General features: G+C 42.9%; 1 protein-coding gene across 1 annotated transcript; it reads right to left on the bottom strand.

The window, feature by feature from the left end:
- Positions 1-21,413: 21,413 nt before the first annotated feature.
- On the bottom strand, positions 21,414-25,203 carry LOC101437346 (serum amyloid A-2 protein). Its single transcript, XM_004484275.2, has 4 exons — positions 25,067-25,203; positions 24,540-24,637; positions 22,242-22,380; positions 21,414-21,765 (listed from the first exon to the last, which is right to left on the bottom strand). The coding sequence occupies exons 1-4, from the start codon at positions 25,165-25,167 to the stop codon at positions 21,603-21,605; spliced, it is 501 nt and encodes a 166-aa protein (XP_004484332.2). The 5' UTR covers positions 25,168-25,203; the 3' UTR covers positions 21,414-21,602.
- Between the last annotated feature and the right edge of the window lie 433 nt (positions 25,204-25,636).

Consider the following 25,636-nt stretch of genomic DNA (forward strand, 5'->3'; position numbering starts at 1 on the left):
ATTTCTTGGCAGACCTTCCCAGGATGTGTTCTTGTAATCCTTAAATTGCCGAAAGGGTACAGAGAGAAGTTTCCAGGGTTAAAAAAATCATATCATTTGAACTTATTTTCCAAAGCAAACAACCCTCCCCCCCCAAAACAAAAAACAAAAAAACTTCAGTTAAACATTTTAAAATTTGAACCATTTACTTGTATATTAGGCAGCGTTTTCAAATATGACTGGCTTGTACCTGCTTAATCCTTCTAGGGAAAGACTAGTTTATGGTTGCCTCACTTTAACTTTTGTGTCCAAATCTGATCACTGTTTAACAGGGCTACAGTGTAGCACAATGGCAGAAAACTTGGTTCTGAGCCAGATTGCCTGGAATTGAATATCTGCTCTGTTCTTTTCTAAATGACCTTGGGGAAAGTACTAAGTTTCTCCAAATTTCACAGTCCTCATCTGTAAAATAGGAAGGGTAGTTGTACTCACTCAGGGTGGTTTGAAGATTAAATGAGATAATGAATATGAACTTTCTGCACAGTGTCTGACAGTGCAGTTAGAACTATTCATTATGAGACTTTAAAATGCAGAGCGTAGTACCTGCCCCATAATGAATAGAAAATAAATGTTGGCTGTTGCTTGACAGGTTTGGGTTATCAGCATTGTGTCACTTAGTAGTGAGCAGATCCATAAAAATGGGTTTATATGAATCAGAGAGAATGGTAAGAATAAAATTGTAAATAATTCCTCACATTTGTTAAATTTGTCACTGCCCTGGGCAAGGCTCAAAACCCTGTAGTCATCCATCCTTGCCTATTCTTCCTCCTCTCCTTCATTTCCAATTACTAGATAAATCCTATCAATTCTGCTTAAGTGATGTGTTCCATTAGATTTTTTTTCCCATTCTCCATTGCCACCACCCCACATTCATATTATTAATAACTTCTTGTGTAGACAGTTGCAGCAGTCTTAAGTAACCTTTCTGTCTTTCACTCCTGTACACTGACTTCCACACTGCCACCAATCAATCTTCGCATGTTAAGATGTAAGCAACCTTAGGTATCCAGTCAGATGATTCGCAAACCAGCAACATATCATAATCGGCACAGGAACTTGTTAAAAATGCAGATAGATGCCAGGATTCCTGCTCCAGTCCTGGAATCTATAGATTTAGGAACTAATTTAACCTCCCTCAACTTGTCTCCCACCCCTGCATCATTAATAGATTTAGACATAGATTGGTCCTAGTTTATAGATAAACCAAGGCCCCTCAGAAATAGTGGTTGTCTTGGACTCATGGGAAATTTATTGCAGATCCCCTGTCAGAATCCTTGTTTTCTCGAAGCATAGCCTTAATTATGCCCCCTCCTAATCAAACTTTTGGTTCCTTCCCACTCCTTTCAGAATTAAGCCCAAATCCCCTGAACTTGGCATTTAAGGCCCTCTGACTTGTTTCCAAACTGTCTTCTCGTTATTTATATTTGATATTATAAGGCAAAGCCGGAATTTAGTGATGTAGTATTAGTGTTTTTAATCCTCTGACTGTGTAGCTTTCCCCAGTAAACTGTTCAGCTCCCACATTCTTGGTCCTCACTGCCTTTTCAACCTCATTGTTTATTTGTCCCCTAATATCAGCGTCTTCCAAAGTCCAGACACTGTCCTTCACATGCACTTTGTTCATTCCTGCCTCTATGCCATTGCTCTGACCATTCCCTTTCCCTGCAATTCCTTTCTTTCTTACTATCTAAATCCCACATATTCTTCAAGACCTAATTCAAATTGCACCTTCTCTAGGAAGTCTTCCCTGATTTCTCTGAGCCCATACAGATCTCTCATAAAAGTGATTGCTCCTGTTATTCTTGATTCAGAAACACACTTGATAGGAAAGGCCCGGGGCTACTTAATGAGTATCACCCGTTACTTGATTTGCACTCCCACAGATAAACTGCAAAACATACCCACCTGGATAGCCCAGTGCTTTCTATTTGCAAGCCATCTTAATTTTATTTTTTATTTTTTAAAAGACTGATTTATTAGTCCCACCTCCCCTTCCGTTGTTTGCGCTGGCTCTCTGCTCCTGTGCTCTCTGTGTCTGCTCACTTTTTTTTTTTTTGGAGGCACCAGGAACTGAACCTGGGGTCTCCCATGTGGTAGGTGGGTGCCCAATTGATTGAGCCACAATCACTTCCCTTAATTTGTTTTAGAAAGAGGTTTAATTTATAGAAAACAAGAACTTTAACAATGAGAACTCAATCTAGCCTGAAAGAAAGATGCCAAATATGTTGAGGATGATTTGGTGGGATTATAGATGATTTCTATTGTTCTTGCTGTGCTTGTATGTGTATTTAAATGTTTTACAGGGAACATCATCAACCTCCAGAGGAAGGAATCCCAGGCCCCTTGTGGTCCCCTCACCCTCTCCAAGGAGGAGAGGAACATTGATGTGATGGGGCAGATTCCAGGATTCCAGGTGACTAGTTTTCCAAGGGCAAACATCCAAAGGCATAGAACATGTTGAGGGTGTGCAGTTGGTAGACTTGGAGGCAGATCCAGCCTAGCAGTTCCTTCCCCATTCTATCTCCTTACCCCAGCTCCACTCTGGGGCAATCCTACTTTTCTCTTTCTGTTAGTGGTAGGAGTCAAAACTCAGCTACGGGTGTTGGAAGATATATCAGAGACTAATAGTTGCCCCCTAAAATCCATTCTTTTCTTCTTTATGGGCTCAGAGTTAGGCTTCATTTCCTAGCTACCCCCCAGTCACCCTTTGTCTTAGATTTTTTTTTTTTCAAGGAGATACCAGGGATTGGACCCAGGACTTTGTACATGTAAAGCAGGCACTTAACCACTGAGCTACATCCGTTCTGCTCTTATTCTCTTAGATTCTTTTAAGTGGAAAGTGTGCAGACGCTACTTTCCTCCTTCCCGAGGACTATAGCCTCGATGTGGTGGAGATCCAGTTTTGACATTGTAGGTCTTCATAATGTGCTAAACCAGTATTTCTCAGACAGGCACTGGTTATCTTGTTAAAATGCATTTCTCATTCAGTGGGTATGCCATTTGGGCTCTTTGGGAAGCAGCAGGATTGGGCAGGAAAAGTCTTCAGGACACTGTGCAGAGCTGACACATTCTCAGCCAATCCAGTGGGCAACAGGGTAACAAAGTTTGCCTGCTAGAGGAGTCTTGCATTGGGCACAAATGGCCAGGTCCTAGTACCCCACGGTGCTCAGACATTAGCTGGTAATACCTGAGAAGGGTGTGACCTTGACTTAAAAGCTGATGTGGGCCCTGAAGGTACTAATAGCTGGAGGCTGTCAGCTAACTGCATGCCTTTTAACTGAGAGCAAGTTCTTTTTTGAAGAGAGAAATGAATAATCCACCTCCATGGCTACCACCAGGGCCAGCTTCATTGGCATGAGACCTGTGCTTGGACGTGCTCAGGGCTTGGTTTAATGCTCTGCTTTCACCATCTTGAAATTCTTAGTTTTTTATGAGGCCCCACAAATTATGTAACTGGTTCTGGCTGTCACAATAAACTGGGGTAAAGTCTAAGATTTTTCCATTTCTGACAAGCTCCCAAATGATACTGATGCTTCTGGTTCTTGGATCACCTTTTGAGTTAGAAGGATCAGTCTAAAGTATGGGACAGTGAACAACTCTGAAGGAACCTGAAAGCACGGAGCTGAGGTCCCTGGCGGCTGGAATACATGGCAGAAGCCGTGGAGACATAAATTTATTTATTCTTTAAGCTTCTGTATTTTGGAGTATCTTTTTATAGTAATTTAGCTTTACCCTTATTAAAGGAAGCAAAATAGAGCAGATTTCACAGATGCTTTCATTCCAGTTTATTTAGATGTAAATAATTTCAGAAAAAGAACTTTCTGTGAGGTATATGTGACAATTTGGTCCCAACTGGGTCAAACAAGTCTGTTAATGCTGATGGGAATGGCCTCTCTGCTCTGGGGGATTGGAGATTTGATTTTGAAATTAGAGGGAAAAAAGACTTCAAACTTTTAGCCCAAACCATGGTGTCTGTGTAGCCCAGCTTAGCAGTTTTGCTGTGGCATTTAGGGCCACACTCCAGATAATAATGAGGTTTCTGGTCATCATCCTCCTTCAGGGACCTTTAGGTTTGGGATGGGCATAAGATTCATATATTCCTTGGATCCCTGGCCATAATGGCCATCATATTATCCTCTCTCCATTCCAACTTCTAAAAAACTTTTTTTTTTTAGTAAGAAAAGTTATTTTTAAGCAGAATAGATGGTTGAATTATTATTATTATTGTTATTATTTAGGTTGGCTTAATAATGGAACTTATTGACTGTTTCCAGGCTAGGAGAAGTTCAAATCAAGGCGATGCTTTCTTCAGGAAGGCTGGTGTTCTGGGACAGGCCGCTGGTGATCATTGGTCCTGGGCTACTCTGTCACACAGCAATGCACACACAGCCTCTTCTGGCCTCTCCCCCTCTTTCAAGTTCCACAGATGTTCAGCTTCTGGCTGCTCCCTCTGTGGTTGTCTGTGAATTTCATTCTTATCAAACTGTTTCCAGCCAGAGGTGGAAAAGTGGGGCAAGCCGGAAGCTAGATGGTTGAATTATGAATGAGAAGTGAGGAATTAGACAGTGTAGCTGGGCAACTCTTTTGACAAGTTTGACTATTAAGAAGAGAACAATGTGCAACAATGAAGAGTTATATGGGTTGAATAAAGTTTTTCAATGTGGTAATTTAATTCAGAAAGCAGTTAGTGAGTGCATAGTCCCTTCTAGCCATTGTGTTTGCCATGATGATCAAGATGTAGTGCCTGTCTTTAAACAAGTGAGGTATTCCCCCAAGGTGTAAGTGCTCTCCTGGGCATTTAAAGAAAGTGCTAGAGATGCCAAAGGAGAGGGTCCACCTGCTAAACCTCTTGGTCTTGTATAGTATGCCACAGGTTCTGGAGCCAGACCAACCAATCTGCAATCCTGGCTTTGCCCCTATTATGTGTATGACCTTGGCATGATTCTAAACACATACCTCTCAAGCTTGGTTTCTTCAACTGAGAACTTTCTTTTGTGGCTTAAATCAATTTAAATATGGAGCACAATTTGGCAAATAATAAGCAATCAAGAAATGGCAGCAGTTATAATTCCTATTCACTGGTCTCTCACCCCACAGCAGAGTTTGACCCCCCTTCTCTGGGCAAGATGGTGATTGAGTAAGGTCTTCTAAGAGTTGGCTCATCAGACATGGCAGTTAGTAATGTAAATAGAGCTATCTAAGCATGTGTTTGGGGTGCTTAGGAGACTTGAAGAGCATCCTGCAACATCCTTGAGAGAATGGAAGTAGGGGACTGCCCATCTGCAGTAAAGATTCATGAGTAGAGCACCCTGGAGGCTGGTGCCCATCCTCCCCTAGCAGCACAAGCCACCTTGGGAGCAATTCCATGGCTGGAGTGGGAAACTCCATTTCCCAAAAACAGAAGGAAGAGATGGTTGGGCACAACTTCAGTTACTGATGAGTAAATTTGGCTGGCTAAAGTATAATCCTAAGAACAGCTGAAGTTAGAACCTGTCCAAGTTGGAAAGAGGCAGGTAGCTGCCATTTTAACTCTGCCCCTGGCCTTAAGGGAAGTGAGGTTGACTGAAAATCACAGTGATGTAGGGACTGGCTTCTTTCCACCCAGATCAGTCTGCAGCCCTAGACTAGCTCCAGCCCTGCTTCTGGCAGGGAAGAAGCTGGGGGACCTGCACCAGCGTCTCTGGGCAACTGTATGTACTTTTGGCCAGCACAGACTGAATAGTCAGACACCTGGCGCTCCATCCCCACACCCTAATAAAATAGGAGAGGAGCTGTGTTTTCTTGGCCTCTCTGGGCAACTGCAGGCACTTTAAGAACTGGTTTGTTAAAACGCCTTTGATTCCATCTCCACCACTCTACCCCCATAGGCTAGGAGGTGGCTGGTGTTTCTTCAACCACTCTGGGCAACTGCAGGCATTTTCAGCCCATGCAGACTGGATCCTTGGACACCTGTACTTCCATCCCTGGCTCCCAGTAGGGTAATAGGGGGGCTGTGTTTCCTCAACCTCTCCAGGCAACTGCAGGTGCTCTTGGCCCACATGAACTGGTTCATTGAGCACCTTTGACTTCCTCTCCATCCCTGCACCCCCCTTTAGGATAGGAGGGGCCTGGTGTTTTCCTCAGCCTATCTGGGCAACTACAGACATTTTGGGCCTGCACAAACTTGACTTTTGGGTGCCTGTGGCTCTACCCCTCCCTCCCAATAGAACAGGAGGGGGACAGTGTTTCCTCAGCCTCTCTGGATAACTGCAGGTGCATTTGCCCCACACAGACTGAATAGTCTGACACCTGTAGCTCCAACGACCACCAAGTAGGATAGGAGGGGGCTGGTGTTTCCTCAGCTTTCTTTTGGCCTGCACAGACTGGACTGTTGGGCACCTGTGAATCCACCCCCACACTCCAGTAGGATAGAAGGGGATTGGTGTTTCCTCAGCTCTCCGGGCAATAGCAGGTACTTTTTTTTTTTTTTAATTTATTTTTTTATTGACTTTGTAATAATATTACATTAAAAATATATATATATGAGGTCCCATTGAACCCTACCACCCCCACCCCACCTCTCCCCCCCCCCCAGCAACACTCCCTCCCATCATCATGACAGATCCATTGCATTTGGCAAGTACATCTCTGGGCACCCCCATACCCCATGGTCAACGGTCCACACCATGGCCCACACTCTCTCCCATTCCATCCAGTGGGCCCTGTGAGGATTTACAATGTCCGGTGATTGCCCCTGAAGCACCATCCAGGGCAGCTCCATGTCCCAAAGACGCCTCCACCTCTCATCTCTTCCTGCCTTTCCCCATACCCATCAGCCATCATGTCCACTTTTCTCAATCCAATGCCACCTTTTCTATGTGGACATTGGATTGGTTGTGTCCATTGCACCTCTATGTCAAGAGGAGGCTCAGATTCCACATGGATGCTGGATGCAATCCTCCCACTTTCAGTTGTAATCACTCTAGGCTCCATGGTGTGGTGGTTGTCCTTCTTCAACTCCATCTTAGCTGAGTGTGGTGAGCCCAATAAGTCAGATTGTAGGTGCTGGAGTCTGTTGAGGCTCAGGACCTGGCTATCACATTGTCAGTCCAGAGATTCAAATCCCCTAAATATATCTTAAACCCCAACACTAACTGCACCTCCAGCACATTAGCATGAAAGTCTTATGAAGAGAGATCCCATCTGAGTCCAGATTCGTCACACATAAACACCAGTTCCAAAGAGGGGCCATCTGACCTGGTAGTTAACCCCATCGGCCATGACCATAACTCCCATGGGTCTCTTTAGCCCTTGAAGGAACCGATATCTGGGGGTTGTATCTGCTTTATCTGTCTCTCTGACTCTGCTCAGTTGCGCATAAGGGCAATCCTTCTGACAGCCTCCAGACTCTTTTTTTAGAGACTCGTAGCCATATAAACTCATTTCTCCTTTCCATTTCCCCCTTACATTAGGTCAAACAGCATTTTAAAGTCATGTTATTTTATGTAGACAGGGATATTCCGCTGATCCGCGTTGAACCATCCATATGAGGTCATTTTCCAGTTGCATCATCAGTTGGTAGTTGATAGTGGTCCCTCGGTGCCAGGGAGGCTCATCCCCGGGTGTCATGTCCCACGCTGGGGGGAAGGCATTGCATTTACATGCTGAGTTTGGCTTCGAGACTGGCCACATTTGAGTAACATGAAGGCTGACAGGAGGAAATTCCCAGGCACAATGCTGCTCTAGGCCTTGTTCTTATTTTAGGCTTATCAGCTCACAAGCATAGTCATTAGCATCATGGGCTCACTGTTGAACCCTCACTCCCTCCCGGTCCCCGCCGCTGCACCTGGGAGACTGTCGCTGCTCCCCTAGGGACCACGACAGAGCACCACTGGCCAGGAACCCAGTACCCCCCCTGCTGTGGTTTTTAATTGTTGCCACTATGAGTATATCCAAACATTGCCATGCACCCTGGACATATGTTATATACAGCTCCCTGTCAGCCATATATCCCCTGTCAATGGTATCCCATACCAGTATTCCTCCATTGCCTTTGTTGAACCACTCTGTGATCCAGAACTCCCTGAAATTTGAAGCCCAATATAATGTCAGGGTCCCTTACTAGGAAATGGCATATAGTGATGGGTTTAAAGGTTATATAAAGAATACGTGTTGACTTGGAAAAAATTCTACATCCTATCTTCCCCCCCCCCCCTAATTATTAAGCTTCTCTTCACAGGAGCCCTAGACCACAGCAATGCATATATATAGTATACAGCACTCCCATACATCCACCACAAAACCTTTCCCTTCCACAGCGATACTCTTACACCCTATTCACATCATATTTACTTAACGTAATGTACAGAGTCTGAGACAATAGCTTTCAAACAAGGTGACATTTGTGCTTACATTGTGGTGCATACTTTAGGATACACAGTTTTTTACATTCTTAGTTAACCTATGTTTTACATTATGGTTTACATTATCAGTCTGTCATCTCCTATATGTTATGGTGTAATATTACATGTTTTATATCCATCCTTGTGTACTCTCACGAAACTCCTCTCTTATCCCCCATTTACCTTGGTTACCCACATTTAACGTCCATTTTCCCTTCCACCTTGGTGCCCACAGTTACAGCCAGCCTCCGTTTCCCGAGGAGCCACTTCCAGATATAGATGGAATAGTGTTCAGGGTCTAACTTGCTCAACTGCCCCAATGCCCTGGGAGCCACCCTTTCTTTCGAGGGATACAGTTCCCTCTATCTGATGGCATTAGTCCTCCCCAGGATGTGGTTCCACCCCCACTCTCACTACTTGGGTTTCTACCCCATGGTGTCACCCACTCTGGCAGAATGAGCATTTAGACATTCCCCAGGAGCCCATCCTGCATCAGACCCTCCCCTCCGAGCATTCTAAACAGGTAACCCTCTTTATTATATTTTGATATGATTTTCTCGGCATTTTACTCTCCACCAACACCTGACCCTCTCCTGTGTTCGTATGCTACCCCTCCCTCCCCCCACTTTTGGGCAATGTTACCCATCCGCCCATCCCCAGCCTCCCTCAAACCCGCAAAGCCCCAACCAAAGGCAACCCCTGCCCCCCTTTTATCTCTTCTTTGTGTTCATACTTACCACCATCTCGTCTTAAATTCCACCCCTGCAGACATCGGCTCACATCCTTCCTCCACCCTCCGATTTCCTGTAAGCCTATCGTTCAGTCTCTTGCTATCTAGGGCAGCTTGGTTATTTCAAATCATTGAGGTCATGTAGTATTTGTCCTTTAATGTCTGGGTTGCTTCACTCAACATAAGGTTCTCAAGATTCATCCATGTTATCACATGTGTTTGTAGTGTGTTTGTTCTTACAGCAGAGTAGTATTCCATTATGTGTATATACCACATTTTATTGATCCACTCATCTGTTGATGGGCATTTGGGTTGATTCCAACTTTTGGCAATAGTGAACAATGCTGCTATGAACATTGGTGTACATATATCGGTTTGCATCCTTGTTTTCAGTTCTGCTGGGTATATACCCAGCAGTGGTATTGCTGGGTCATACGCCAGATCTATGGCTAGTTTTTTGAGAAACCGCCATACTGTCCTCCAGAATGGTTGGATCCTTCTCCATTCCCACCAGCAGTGGATGAGTGTTCCCCTTTCTTCACATCCTCTCCAGCACTTGTATTCTTCTGTTTTTTTCATAGCTGCCAATCTTATGGGTGTAAGATGGTATCTCATTGTAGTTTTGATTTGCATTTCCCTGAGTTATATAAAGAACTCCTATATCTTGAAAATAAAAAGATAAACAACCCATTTAAAAAATGGGAAAAAGACTTAAACAGACACTTCTCCAAAGAAGAAATACAAATGGCAAAAAAGCACATGAAAAAATAGCAGGTACTTTTGACCTACAAGGACTGAACTGTTGAGCACCTGTAGATCCACCCCCACTCCCTAAAGGTCGAAAGGACAGTACTTCCTCAGCTTCTTAGGGCCTCTCAGGTGCATATGATCCACATGGATCCGCACTCCAGAGGGTCCATCCCCACCCCTGGCAGGGGAAGAAGGGAGCTGGTGTTGCATCAGTCTACATGGGCAACTGTGGTCATTTTGGACCTACATGGCATAGGTTGCTGCCCACACCTGCAGCTCCATCCGCACCCCAGGCAGGGGAAGAAAGGGAGTGAAGCTTCATCAGTCTCTCTGAGCAATTACAGATGGTCTTGGCCTACACAACTTGGATTATTTCACATGACTACAGCTTTGTCCCTACTCCTGGCAGAGAAGAAAGATGGGAGAAGCTTCACTGGTTCCTGGGGCAACACAGGCAGCTTCAGCCTCCACAACTTACAGTACCAACTACATCCTTGGCTCCTACTACACAACCAACAGGGGAGAAAGGGCAAGAAAGCCCTAAACTAAAAAGAGAAACTGCCCCCAGAATAAATACATCTAGTAAGCCAGGTGCTAAGACACCAACAAAAAATTACAATATATACCAAGAAACAGGATATGGCTCAGTCTAAGGAGCAAGATAAGCCTGCTAATGACATATGGGACAACTAATCATAGATGTTCAAACAAATCTTAATAAATTCAATGAGATGACTAAAGAGATTAGGGATATTAAGACACTGGGTGAATGCAAAGAAGAATTTGAAAGCATACATAGAAAAATAGCAGATCTTACAGGAATGAAAGGTGCAATAAATGAAATAAAAAATACACTGGAGGGAGGTGGATGTGGCTCAAGGGTTTGGGCTCCCATCTACCATATGGGAGGTCCAGAGTTTGATTCCTGGGGCCTCCTGGTGAAGGCAGCCTGGCCTGCTCAGCAAGCTAGCCCAAGTGGAGAGCAGGTCTGTGCAGAGTGCTAGCATGCAGAGTGCAGACCCATAAAGGAGTGATGACCTGCGTGGAGAGCTGGTGCAGCAGGATGACACAACAAAAAGACACAGAAGAGAGACAATAAGAGATGCAGCAGACCAGGGAGCTGAGGTGGCACAAGAGATTGGGCACCTCTCTACCACTTTGGGAGGTCCCAGGATCAGTTCCTGGTGCTGCCTAAAGAGAAGACAAGCACACACAGAAGAACACAGTGAATGGACACAGAAAGTAGACAGTGAGCACAAAATAATGAGGAAGGGGGAATATTTTTTAAAAAACCAAAACACTGGAGGCATATGACAGCAGATTTGAGGAGGCAGAAGGAAGGATTGGTGAGTTTGAAGACATGACCTCTGAAAGCAAACATACAAAGGAACAGATGAAAAAAGAATGGGAAAAAATTTAACAGGGTCTCAGAGAACTAAATGACGGCAAGAGATGTGCAAACATGTGTCATGGGTGTCCCAGAAGGAGGAGACAAGGGAAAAGGGGCAGAAGGAATATATGGAGAAATAATGGTAGAAAATTTCCCAACCCTATTGAAGGGCGCAGATGTCTGTATCCAAGAAGCACAATGTACTCCCATCTGAATAAATAAATAGACCAACTCTAAAATGCATACTAATCAGAATGCCAAATGCCAAAGACAGAATATTCTGACAGCAGCAAGAGAAAAGCAATGTATAACATACAAGGTAACCCATTAAGGTTAAATGCCGATTTCTCATTAGAAACCACGGAGGCAAGAAAACAGTGGTATGATATATTTAAGATACTGCAAGAGAAAAACTGCCAGCCAAGAATTTTATATCCAGCTAGATTGTCTTTCAAAATGAGGGTGAGTTTAGAATATTCACAGATAAACAAAAACTGAAAGAGTTCGTAACTAAATGACCAGCTTTACAGGAAATACTGAAGAGTGCTACAGCCTGAAAAGAAATGAAGATGAAATCAGTAAAAGTAACAAAGTGTAAAAAGAGTAGTGAAAATAAAATATGACAGATAAAACCCAAAGGTCAAAATGGGTGAAATAAGAACTGCCTTTACAGTAATAACATTGAATGTTAATGAATTAAACTCCACAATCAAAAGATACAGACTGGTGGAATGGATAAGAAAATATGAGTCATCTATATGCTATCTATAAGAGACTCACCTTAGACCCAAGGATACGAATAGATTGACAGTAAAAAGCTGGAAAAAGATATTCCACACATGCAGTAACCGAAAAAACAAAACAAAAACAAAAACCTGGAGTAGCTATACTTATATCAGATGAAATAGACTTAAAGCAAAACAGTTATGAGAGACAAGGAAGGACATTATATATTAATAAAGGGACAATTCACTGGGAAGAAATAACAGTCATAAAAGTATATGCAGGAAGTGGACTTGGCCCAGTGGATAGGGCATCCATCTACCACATGGGAGGTCTGTGGTTCAAATCCCGGGCCTCCTTGACCTGTGTGCAGTTGGCCCACACGCAGGCTGATGCACGTAAGGAGTGCCGTGCCACTCAGGGGTGTCCTCCATGTAGCGGAGCCCCACACACAAGGAGTGTACCCCATAAGGAGAGCTGCCCAGCGTGAAAGAAAGTTCAGCCTGCCCAGGAATGGTGCCGCACACACAGAGAGCTGACACACAAGATGACACAACAAAAAGAAACACAGATTCCTGTGCTGCTGACAACAAAAGGCGGACAAAGAAAAACAGAGCAAATGGACACAGAGAGCAGACAATGGGGGCTTAGAGGGGAAGGGAAGAGAAATAAATAAAAATAAAAAATAAATCTTAAAAAAAAAAAAGTATATGCACCTAACCAGAATGCCCCAAAGTATATGAAGCAAACACTGGTAAAACTGAAGGGAGAAATAAATGTCTTTACAATAATAGTTGGAGACTTCAATACACAGCTCTTAACATTGGATAAAACATCTGGGCAGAGGATCAATAAAGAAACAGCTTGAATAATATTATAAATGGTTTTGTGTGATCCCTGTATCTTTTTTTAAAAAGATAATAAAAAATAGTATTATAAATGGGCTAAACCTAATAGACATATACAAAAGATTGCACCACCAAACAGCAGGATATACATTCTTCTCAAGTGCTCATGGATCTTTCTCCAACCATATGTTGGGTCCCAAAGCAGAGATCGATAAATTCAACAAGTTCAGATTACACAAAGCACTTTCTCTGATCATAATGGAATAAAGTTGGAAATTGAGAAGAGGTGGAAAATGGGAAAAATCACAAATATATGGAGATTAAACAACACTATTAAATAATTAGTGGGTCAAAGAAGAAATTGTGAGAGAAATCAATAAATATCATGAGACGAATGAAAATGAGAACACAACGTATTTGGACTTATGGGATGCAGTGAAAGGCAGTGCCGAAAGGGAAATGTATAGCCTCCATACTTACATTAAAAAAGAAGAAAGAGTTAAAATCAATGACCTAACTACACAACAAGGAGGAACTAGCGAAAGAATAGCATACTATTTCCAAAACAAGAAGGAATGAAATAACAAAGATCAGAGCAGAAATAAATGAAATTGAGAAAAAAAATAGAATTATCAGAACCAAAATTTGGTTCTTCAAAAAGATTAACAAAACCAACAAACCCTGAGCAACACTGACAAAGAAAAAATAGAAGATGTGCATAAATAAAATGAAAAATGAATATGGGGACATTACTAGCAGCCCCACAGAAATAAAAGAGACATAAGAGGATACTAGAAACAAAACTGTACACCAACAAACTAGACAATGTAGATGAAATGGAAAAATTCCTAGGAATGTATGATCAACCTACACTGACCCTAGAAGAAATAGAAGACCTCAGCAAACCAATCATAAGTAAAGAGATTGAAACAGTCATCAAACAACTTCCCAAAACAAAAAGTTCAGGACCAGATGGTTTCACAGGTAAGCTCATCCAAAAAAATTCAATGAGAACTGTGTTTAATAGTACAAAAGTAGGAATGTTCTTTTGTGAACTAGTATGGATATTGTATCAGTTTGATATGAATTCCAAAAATAGATATTGGATTGTGTTTCTAATCTGATCTGTACCTGGGCATGATTGAGTTGTTATTAGGGCATTGAGTACCTACCCTTTGGTGGGTGTGGACTCACAGATAAAAGCCATGGTGAAGAACAGAGTTGAGGGTTTCTGAAGTTGGAGTTTTGATGTTGGAGTTTGATGCTAAAGACTTAAGCTGGAGCCCTGGGAAGTAAATTCACAAAGGAAACAGAAGCCAACCCCAGGAAGAGAGAAATCCTGAGCCCAGCAAAAAGAAACCTGAGGAAGGGAGGAACCCATGAAGCCTGAACCCTCACAGACGTCGGCAGCCATCTTGCTCCAACACGTGAAAATAGACTTTGGTAAGGGAAGTGACTTATGCTCTATAGCCTGGTATCTGTAAGCTCCTACCCCAAATAAATGCTCTTTGTAAAAACCAATCAATTTCTGGTGTATTGCATCAGCACCCCTTTGGCTGACTAATACAGATATACATCCCTATTGCAGGGTGGTGGGAATGTGGAGAAGCATGGGAAAAATGCAATTAATATAACCTATGGACTATGGTTAACAGAAGTACTGTAATATTCTTGCATCAATGCCAACGATGTATTGTGTTAATAATAGAAGGTATGGAAAAAATATGCCAAATGTTCCCTATGGACCATAGTTAGCAGTAATAGTCTGATGATATTATCTCAGAATCCATAACAAATGTTCCACAACGGTGTGGTGTATTGGTAAAGGGGTGTATGAGAATTCCACACATGTGCATGATTGTTTGTAAGTTCACAACTTATGTAATAAAATATATTTTAAAAAATACATTAAAAACTAGGGGTAAAAATGATCCAGCAGGTATGAATGAAGCAGTGTGGGAGCAAACTCTGCCCCAGGGTGTGATACATGGTTTGGCTAGAAAGGCTCTGTGAGGAAGTAGAATTTTAACTGAATCTGCACTAAAAGTCAGTGGGAATAAAGGTGAGGGTACTAATGTGAGAACTGTTTCTTAGGTAACATGAGCAAGGGTGGTTAAAATTTGGATTGGAAATAGAGGCTGGTGTTGAAGAGAAATAAGATGGAGTGCAAAATGGTAGTTGCCAGGACAGAATTCCTGGGGTTAGAATTTCCAAAGCAGTTTCCCTTCCTGTAATGTAGAAGTCAATGAGGTGCCAGCTGGAGACAGAAAGGGGCAAAACACAACAGACTGGGCAGTGTAGAGACTGGCACAGAGAGACCTGGGAAGCACAACAAAATAACTGTAGAGGTTTGGGGATGACCAGAGTGTGAATTAGAGGTAAGATGTGCGATGTCTGATGTGTGCTGATGTGAATATAAAATGAGAGAACACATGTAAAATGCATAGCTTGCCATACTTCATGTTTAAATGAAGAGTACCACCACTCACTTTGTGCCCCTTCCCATTATAAAAGCCAGCCCATTTCTGGTATTTTTGCATTGGCATCCTTTAGCAAACTAAAACACGATCCTTGTGAGTGTGATGTGGTATCTTATTGTTGTTTTACTTTGCCTTTCTTTAATTGCTAATGATGTTGAACATCTTTTCATATACTTTTTGGCCATTTAAATGTCTTCTTTGGAGAAATGTCTGTTAAATTCTTGGCCCATTTTTTAATTGGGCTTTTTGTCTTTTTGTTGTTGAGTTGTAGGAGTTATTTTAATATTCTGGATATCCAATTTCTCTATTTCTTTATTGATCTGTTTAGATGTTCTGTCAATTATTGAAAGTGGCATATTGAATTCTCCAACTATTATTGTAGAACTATCTATTTCTCCCTTCAGTTCTCTCAATTTTTGCTTCATGTATTTGGAACTCTGTTGTAAGGTGCTATATATTTATAACCATTATTCTACCTGAATTGAACCATTTGTTAATATATAATATCCTTCTTGGTCTCCTATAATGTTTTTTGACTTAAAGTCTATTTTGCCTGGCAATAATTTGGCCACTCTAGCTCTCTTTAGATTACTGTTTGCTGGAATTATCTTTTTCCACCCTTTTACTTTCAACCTCTTTGTGTCTTTTTATATAAAGTCAGTCTCTTGTAGACAGCATATAGATGGATCATGCTTTTTCTTCCAATCTGCCAATTTCTGCCTTTTAATAGGACAGTTTAATCCATTGACATTTAACTTAATGTATTAGTCAGGGTTCTCTAGGGAACCGAATCTATAGACGATGTCTGTAAATAGTATGGGATTTTATAAGAGTCTCTCACTGTGGGGATGCACAAGTCCAGGTTCCCCAGCCAGGCTGCAAACCAGGGTATCTGATGAAAATCCAGTGAAGGTCCTTGATGAGTTTCTGGGAGACGTTGGCTGTCAAAAGACATGCTGGGAAATTCTTTCTGAATGCTGAAATCACTTCCCCTTTTAAGGCATTTAACTGATTGGATAAAATATCACTCATTACTGATGATAATCTCCCTATTTGATCATAGATGTAATCAGCCATCTATGCAGTAAACTCATTGATGACCAAAGGCCATAAATGTCCTTGTATTACAATTAGCCCAGTGCTTGCTTGACCAAACAACTGGGCACAATTACCTGGCTGAGTTGACACATTAGCCTAACCATCACACCTAATAGTTGAGAAGAATTTGTTTCTATCACTTAGCTATTTTTTTTCTGTATGTCCTGTATGTTTTTTGCTCATTTAATGCATTATGCTGTTTTTATATTTAGTGGCTTTTTTTTTTTTTTTGTAGTGTGCCATTTGGATTCCCTTATTTTCTTTTCTCTATTTTTTCTTCAGTTATTTTCTTAGTGGTTATCTTTGCAATTATAATTAACACCTTAAACTTAAAACAGTCCAGTTTCAGTACTATACCAACTGTCTATATTTACATGCCTTCCTCCCTCCCTTTTTATATTATCATCTCAGATTACCTCTTTATACATAATATGCCTATTAACATGGATTTTAGATATTTTCTTTTTACACATTTGCCTGTTTTTTTAGTTTGCCACAGGCTACCGATGCAATATACCAGAAATGGGTTGGCTTTTATAATGGGAATTTATTAGTTTAAAAGCTTACAGTTCTGAGGCTGTGAAAGTATCCAAATCAAGGCATCATCAAGAGATGCTGTCTCACCAAGTTGCAGCTGTGGGCAGTCAGGCACATGACAGTGCAAAATGCCAGTCCACTCATCTCTCCCCTCTCCTCCAGGCCTTGTCTCTTTAGCTTCTAGTGCTCCATGGGCTCAGTCTCTTAGAGGACTCTTTCAATGACTCTGTGCTCTGCTGATTTCAGCTTCCAGGCTCTGGTACCTCTCCGGTCTCTGAGACTTTTTTTCTATGTGCGGACTTTTAGTCCTCAGTTTTTAAAGGACTTTGGTTAGAGGATTAAGACCTACCCTGAATGAGGTGGGCTACATCTTAAGATCCTACTTGCCAAAAGATCCTACTTACAATGGGTTCACATCTACAGGAATGCATTGACTTTAAGAACATACTTTTCAGAGGTCCATATAGCTTCAGACCATCACCACTTATTAAGTCATATGGGGGATAAAGCAGTTATAAACGAAAAGTACAATGATACAGGATTTTATATATACCTATGTAGACACCTTTACCAATGTTCTTTATTTTTTCTTAGGCTTCAAATTACTGTCTAGTGTCTCTTTACTTCAGCCTGAAGGACTTCCTTTAGTATTTCTTGTAGGGCAAGTCTTCTGCTAATGAACTCTTTTAGCTTTTGGTTTTCTGTAAATGTCTTAATTTCTTCATTTTCAAGGGATAATATGCTGTTTATAGAATCTTTGGTTCAGGTTTTTTCTTTGAAGACTTTAAGTATGTAACCCCACTGTCATCTGGCCTCCGTGGTTTCTGTTGCAAAATCAACTATACATCTTATTGGAGACCTTTGTATGTGAAAAAGTCACTGCTCTCTTGCTGCTTTCAAAATCCTCTGCCTTTGGTTTTTTTTACAGTTTTGCTATAATATGTCATGGTGTATATCTCTTAGAGTTTGTCCTGTTTGGAGTTTGTTGAGGTTTCTGAATGTGTATATTCATGTTTTTCATTGGATTTGTGAAGTTTTCAGCCATTATTTTTTCCAGTACTTTTTCTGCTCCTTTCTTTCTGGAACTCCAGTGATACATATGTTGGTATGCTTGGCGGTGTACCACAGATTCCTCAGGCTTTATTTTTCTTGTTTTTTTCTTTCTGCTCCTCACATGAAATAATTTCAATAGTCTTTTCTTCATATTTGCCAATTCTTTCATCTGCCTGTTCAAACCTGCTGTCGAATCTGTTTAGTGAGTTTTTCATTTCAATTACTGTATTTCGCAGCTCCAAAATTTATGTTTTTAAAAAATAATTTCTATCTATTTTATTCAGACAACGTTTTCCTGATTTCTTTTGGTTCTTTTTATATGGATTACTGTAACTCATTGAACATATCTAAGACAGTTGATTTAAAGTCTTCCAATTTATGAGTTTCCTCAGAGATGGTTTCTGGCCAATTCTTTTTTTTTTTTTTTTTTTCCTGTGAATGGCCATACTTTCCTGTTTCTTTGTGTGCTTTGTAGTTTTTTGTTGAGAACTGGATATTCTGAGTATTATCTTGTTATAAATCTAGGTCTCCTCCTCTGGGATTGCTAACTGTTGTTGTTGTTGAGGGCTGGAGCTGTTAATTTGTGACTTTTCCAAACTATTTTTTGCTTCCAAGTGGGGAATGGAAAGAGAAAAGAAGGGAGAAAAATGTACTGTCTCTTTAAGACTTCTTTTCTGCCACTTTTGCCTGATAGGGGATTGGCACAATGGCCACCCTCAGATCAGGCTCCCCAGTAATCTGAAGTAGGTGATGAAAAGCTGCAATCAGCAATCAGACCACAATCCCCTGGATTTTGGATGACTGGGTCCTTATAGCTCACCCTGACATCAGCAAGATGAACCAGGAGTCCGGGCTGCGGTCCCCACTCCTGCCTGCCTTGTGGTTGGTGGGTGGGGGCAGTAGCTGCTGTAGGAGTGTGAAACTCAACAATATTTACTGCAATTTACCAGCCTCTTCGTTCAGCTCTTCCCTGGATGCTGCATAGTGTTCTGCTAGACTCCAGAGTTTCAAAATAGATGATTCAGACAGTTCCTGCCAGTTCAATAGTTGTTTGGTGAAGGGACTCTTTTCTGGACCATCCTCCTCCATCTGCTTCCCACACTCCTCTTGCTCCAGCGAATAATTAGAACATAGAAGGTTTAATATGAAAAAATTAATAACTAGAGTTAGGAGATTGGCTACCAAGGGGTAAAGAATAAGAAAGGAATAAATTATATTATATAAATAAATAATATAACAATTATTAGAGTTAGGAGATTGACTGCCAAGGGGTAAAGAATAAGAAAATAAAGAATAATAAAGGACTAAATTATATAAATAAATGTGAGTAAAGGACCTACCCACAAGCCAGAAATTTAGACCTCTTTGGAGAAGATGTGGCTGTAGCCCATTGGATAGCAGATAAAATTTGGTAGGTCTCAAAAGACAAACTGACAAGGAATACTCCACTGAGGTGCCAAAACAAACAAACAAACTCAAAAAACAAAAACTTGCCAACAAATTGCCTGAAGGTCCAGTTGAGCCCACTGGTGATGTCGCAGGAGGGCCTGCAAATATTCTAGAAAGTTGCCCACATGACAGTAAGGGAGAGGATGCTGCTAACTTTTTGGGCAGCAAACTGCAGAAGGGAGTTGGGGGCAGGTAGGGAAGGGCTGCTAAATGCATTGGGAACCTAGCTGGGAAACCCAAAGAACTTATTGGGATGCTGCCCCAGGCTGGAAATACCACTAAAACTCCCTGTGCGTGGGTGCCTCTGGGTGTCCTGCACACAAGAAGACAACTGGAGCTAGAAGGAAACAAAGCACACAGGAAGCAGGGAGAGAAGTCCCTTTCTCTTCCAATGTTCCTCCAGCACTCCCTCCTGGTAAAGATGGACATTGTACACATCTGTCAAAGGAGAAATGTTTACAGGATCCACTTCCATTATCACAGGGCAAAGAAGGACTGATATGCAGCTAAAAGTAAATAAATTGATAACTGGCATACCCCTCTTATCTGAAAGAGGAATTGAGGAGAACTCTTAAGGGGAGAATATTAATGATAAAATGGTATCTACAGGGAAAGACAAAGTTAAGTTCCTTGTCAGGAAGGAAAAAAATATGAATATAGAATTATTCACAACAAAACTTTATTGTTCAGTTCCCATAAGAAGGTACTGACAGAGATGCAGGTAAAAGGCAGTGGCAGGAAAAGCAAAATGGAAGAAACAGTGGTGGCAGGCTGGCTTGTCACAGCAGGCTCAAATCATTGCTGAGCCTAGGGTGCAGTGTGGTAAAGTCTGAATTGACCCCAAGTTGTAAGAGATGATAATGTTCATATAAGGATGTTCACAATGAGATTTCTGTTATAAGTACTGAAGTTCTGGAAAAAGCAACTTCCAAATTTTTGTAAATATGCAAAATTCAGTAATCAATATATTATTACTTGAAATAAAACTTGGACACAGCTCTGAAGGGCTCTTCTACTTCTTGGAACTGTAATCTGAAAACAGGAATCAAAGTTTTTATCCAAGGAATGAGATGCTTGAATTTCCCAGAAAATTAAGATTTATAGAGTTAAGTATAATCCCTGTGCTCTAGCACCCCAAACACTTTTGATTAATTACCCCATTTTTTCACAATAATAAATAACATACCCCAAAACCTTCCCTGTTGGAGAAGGGTCAGGAAGTGAAAATGGCTTGCTGTCAAGGAAACACAATTGTCAAAGGCAATTCAAGATCTCTAGACCCCTAGTCTTGATGTTGTTAGTCTGCCTGCATTATTTTATATATTTTGTTTTCTGGGAACTTTTGTATAATTTGGTAAAAATAGATGAGGAAAATTGCTTTGAAGCACTCAAATGCAAAGGACAGAAATTGGGTAATGTTGGATTTGTAGGTATTGCTGATAAATGAACAAATGATCAAGATGGCACTCACTGGAGCAGGATTCCGTGATCCAATCCTTCCATATCTGTGTCCCCTGTGACCAAAGACATAGACTAATGAGGAACTTAAGCAATGGGGCCAAGACCTGAGGGGCAGAGGAGGTGACAGGACACAGCTGACATGGAGTGAGGAGGCCTGGACAAGAAATGTCCTGGAAATAGCAACAAGTTAGCCAGAAAGGCTGGGGTCAGGAGAGAATGAGGGGAGCATGCAGTGGGTCTAATTCAGGGACAGGATGGTGCAGACTGCCTGCCGTGTTTGATGGCTTCGGTGGTCCCTCCTTCTCCCAGATTTAAGTTTCTAAGGGATATGCCACTGGCATGACTCCAGCAAATGCATCTGGCCATTTAAGAAGCTGGCATCATGGTCACTCAGGATCATTCAGGGTTAGAAGTTTCCGTGAAAGGCTCGGGGCAGCTGAGAGCCCTGTGGGGCACAAACACAAGGACACGGGCTCGTTCTTCAGGTTGGTATTTATTGATCACCTATTAGTTCCTAATCTTAGTTAAGAATAACGTGTACCTTTCCAATATTTGTCAACACAGTCAATTTCTTCAGCACTTATTCAGTACCTGTGATAAACCCTTACTAGCACCTGTGGACACAGACCTTAATACCTCTGTGTTCCCGCCCTGAGCTGAAGCTCAGTACTTCTCGGGGAGACCAGCAGGTCGGAAGTGATTGGGGTCTTTGCCACTCCGGCCCCATTTATTGGCAGCCTGGTCAGCCCTCGAGTCCTCCGCTCCTCGGCCACTGCCTTGAAACTTGAAAATGTCTGTGAATCTCTGGACATTCTCCCTGGCATTGCTGGAAAGGAGGAAGGAGGGAGGAGATTAATGACCAGGCTGATCTATAACAGACTCCCCTCCCCGCAACTCCCTGGTGTTTCCAAAGGATGACTTTGAGATCAGCCAAGGAGAGCCGATCCGCAAGGAAGGAGGGCTAACGTCCTGACCTGGGTGGAGAGAGGCCCAGCTCAGTGCAGGCTGATTGCCCTGGCGCTGGCTGAGCAGCACCCAGGCACCCAGAGACGGAGGGCTGGAATCACTCCATGGCCCTCCCTACTCTTTTGGGGAGGGTTCACACATCTTCACCAGATGTGCTCTGGCTTTACTGACCACCCAGGCAGGCCCCTGGACACCAAGGGGAGGGTGGGCAGGAACAGCGTGAGGTCAAGGTGCTCCGGGCCCTTTAGAAGACTTCTCCAGTCCTTGCCCCTCCTCACTCTGCAGGACAGCCATGTTCTCCCACCCCTCCCTGGCATCCCCAGGAACTTGCACTACCTAATCACTTCAGCGGCCCAGGCACCCCCAGGTCCCCTCTGCGCGGCATCATAGTTCCCCCGAGCATGGAAGTATTTGTCTGAATGTTTGTAATTGGCTTCTCTCATGTCAGAGTAGGCTCTCCACATGTCTGCAGCTCCTGGAAAGAAAGAAAATGGCAGAAGGCATTTCAGAGGTACACAAAGACTCTGAGAACAATTTATACAGAAATCAAGGAATGAAAAACCTTCCGCTAACTTCAAGATTTCAGCCAGTGATCATAACACCCTGGGACAGGTTGAGAAGAGCATTCCTTAGGTCTGATTAATTTCTCCAGCTAACTATAATGAGAGCCTTAGAGGTGGGGCACAGCAGTATTTGGTTGTCTGATGCTGTGATGCCATGTGCTACACCTCCTTTAGGCTCTATGGGATAAGTTTAAAGAACAGAAGGGAAGTGTTATTTTAGAACAGGATTTCTTAACTTTGGCAGTACTAAAATACTGAGACAGATAATTCTTTGATATGGGGGCTGTCCTATGCCTTGCAGGGTGTTAGAAACATCCTTGGCCCTTATCCAATTAAATACCAGCAGGACATCTCCCCATTTGTGAAAACCAAACATATCTCAATGCCACACCCTTGGTTGAGAACCACCATTACAGATGTAGGTACCTAGAAGATCCAGTGGATCATTTGAACGAACTGGGACGTGAAAGGCAGACTCTGAGAAAGGCTCCAAACATATATCTCTTCTGACTACACACTTTAAAGAAATATATTCTTACAAACTCGGTGCAGATAATTGTGACTTGATTCCCTCTGATTGGTAGGGGCATAAAAATCATTGTGACACTGTCAAATCTGACTGTGGTGATGACATGAGTTGCTCGAGGAGACACAATAGCTGTGGTTCTCAGCCTTGGCTGCACGTTGCAGTCACCTGGGGAGATTTTAAAGCCCTGATGCCCTGGCCACACCCCAGCCCAATTACATTAGACTCCTGGGGTAGGGCCCAGGCATCAATATTTTTAATACTCTCCTGGTAATTCCAATGTGTAGCAGAGATTGATAACCACTGTGCTTAGGAAATGGCTGATCAGACACATCTACCTGGCAAGAGCTTTTGCATCCTGCTCAGCTGGGCTCAAGTGTCTACTCTGCGTCTACTGGCAGTAGGATCCGTGCAACAGAATCGATGATCTAGGCCTCAGTTCTCTCATCTTCAAATTGGGGGAACAGTGCCTGCCTCTCCTGGTTATTCGGATGTTAAAGTAGAGTGGCCCCTGCCGGGGCTTGCCCCAACCTTCCCAGTTAGCACTGAAAGTACCATTTCGTGGGAAACTCCTCAGACCTGGGCACACCTAAATTGCATGAATGTGCTCAGTTCTCAGGAGAGGTTTCATATCTGTTAATTTCCCTTTTGTTTTGCTTTTTCTTTTTTTCTATTAAAAGGCTGGAAAATGGTAGAAAATAGACCAAACCAGGAAGAGGTCACTGACTATAGGAAACATTGGGAAGATCTAGTCTAAAGTCTCTAAATTATCCAACTAGGAATGTAAAGTAAGGAAGGGAGGAAAGGACGGTGGGAGGGAGGGAAGAAGAGGAAAGAAAAGTGTTCATGGGTAGCTTTAATCATACTTTATGCAATTTGGTCTGAGAAATTTTATGGTAATTTCAGGCCTCTTTTGTGTCTTCCACTCAAACAAGCCTTTAAGCTGGGAATAATATTTTTTTCTTTCTCAGCAAAACACATTTGCTTAAATCCTATGGTCTCCAATATGTCTAAAGAATTCCCAAGAGGGAAGCAGATTTGGCTTAACAGATAAGAGCATCTGCCAAGCACATGGGAGGTCCAGGTTTCAAACCCAGGGTCTCCTTGACCCATATGATGAGCTGCCCCACGCACAAGGAGTGCACCTCGTAGGGAGAGCTGCCCAGCGCGAAAAAAGTGCAGCCTGCCCTGGAGTGGCACTTCACATATGGAGAGCTGACGCAGCAAGATGATGCAACAAAAAGAGACACAGATTACTGGTGCCGCTGACAGGAATACAAGTGGACACAGAAGAACACACAGCACGTGGACACAGAAAGCAGACGCCTGGGGCGGGGGAGGGGAGAGAAAGAAATTTTCTTTAAAAATCTTAAAAAAAAAAAAAAAGAATACCCAAGAGGCCTGCACTGTCTATTACACAGAGCAGAGCAACCCAAGTTGCCTCCACATGTGAACCCCGCTGAGCAGGAGGCAAAGCTCTGGCCAGGGTGCTCAGGCTGAATCAGTGGCAGATGGATGCCAGCCCCGCGTCCTCCACAGTGTCACCTTGACCAGCTTCCCTGACGAACGACCACCAGCTTCGTTCGCTGTTGACTCCCAGCACCAGGCAGCAGAACACGAGGCCTGTGAAAAGCTTCATCATGCTGAAATGAGAGGAGAGGGTCAGGGCCACGCAGGCAGGACTGGCATGCACCCCTTGGGGATTTCATTCTAAGGAGACCCCGTGGCTCACTTCCATTTGTTCGCATTAGAATCTTACTGCCTAATCCAGGGAACCTGGCAGCAGAACCTTCCTCAAGCCCTCTGTTCTCAAACCAGCCCTGACCCCCTAGACTCTAGAGGGGGCGTCAAGTGTCATTGATGGAGGAAGAGAGTCCTGACCAAATTGTCACTCTCTAAAGTTGCCTTCATTAAATCGAAACATTTGCCAGGTGCTCAGTCTGCCCAGCACCGATGTCATAGAGAATAAATCCAAGACAGAATAATTATTTTCAAAAGGAAATTACAGTCTAGCTGAGTAAGAGAAAGCAGAGTAAGCTGTTTTTAAATCGCTCATCTGAGTAGCTTCTCACCTGGTTTCTGGGGGAGCAGAGCCGCTGGTCCCTGAGAGGTGCCTGGTATTTATATGGATCTTTCCCTCTGGGTTCACGGGGAGAGAGGACAAGCTAGACATGGTGCCTGGGGAAAGTCCCTCCTGGTCATTTCCCCTACGGGACTGTTCAGGAAGAATTACTGGACATCAGTGGGTTTCTTCACCCACAGGCATTTCCCCAAGTTGTGTAACCCTTGGAAGCGGTACAGGCTTGCGTGTCCCTGGCAGCTCTAGTCAAGAGAGAGGCCCGTCAGAGGTGAGCTGAGGCCAGAGCAACCCTGGGCTCTGGAGAGGAGCCGTGAGGAGCCCCGAGATGGTGGCCCCACAGCAGCTGGCAGGTGTGGAGTTAGGACGGCTCCATCAGCGGGACCTTCCTTTACTTCTCACCTTGTCAGGGTGGTCCCTGCTGGGCCACAAGGCAGGTGCATCAGAAGGTCAGTCCCTCTGAGTTCATGCATAAAGCCCAGGAGCCTCAAAAGTGACAGACCGAGTCCCGCCAAACCTCATGCGTGTCCAGTGAGGTCCCTTCACCGCGCTCCCTGGATATGCT

Source organism: Dasypus novemcinctus, chromosome 10 (genome assembly GCF_030445035.2).
Source record: "Dasypus novemcinctus isolate mDasNov1 chromosome 10, mDasNov1.1.hap2, whole genome shotgun sequence".
Classification (NCBI taxonomy): domain Eukaryota; kingdom Metazoa; phylum Chordata; class Mammalia; order Cingulata; family Dasypodidae; genus Dasypus; species Dasypus novemcinctus.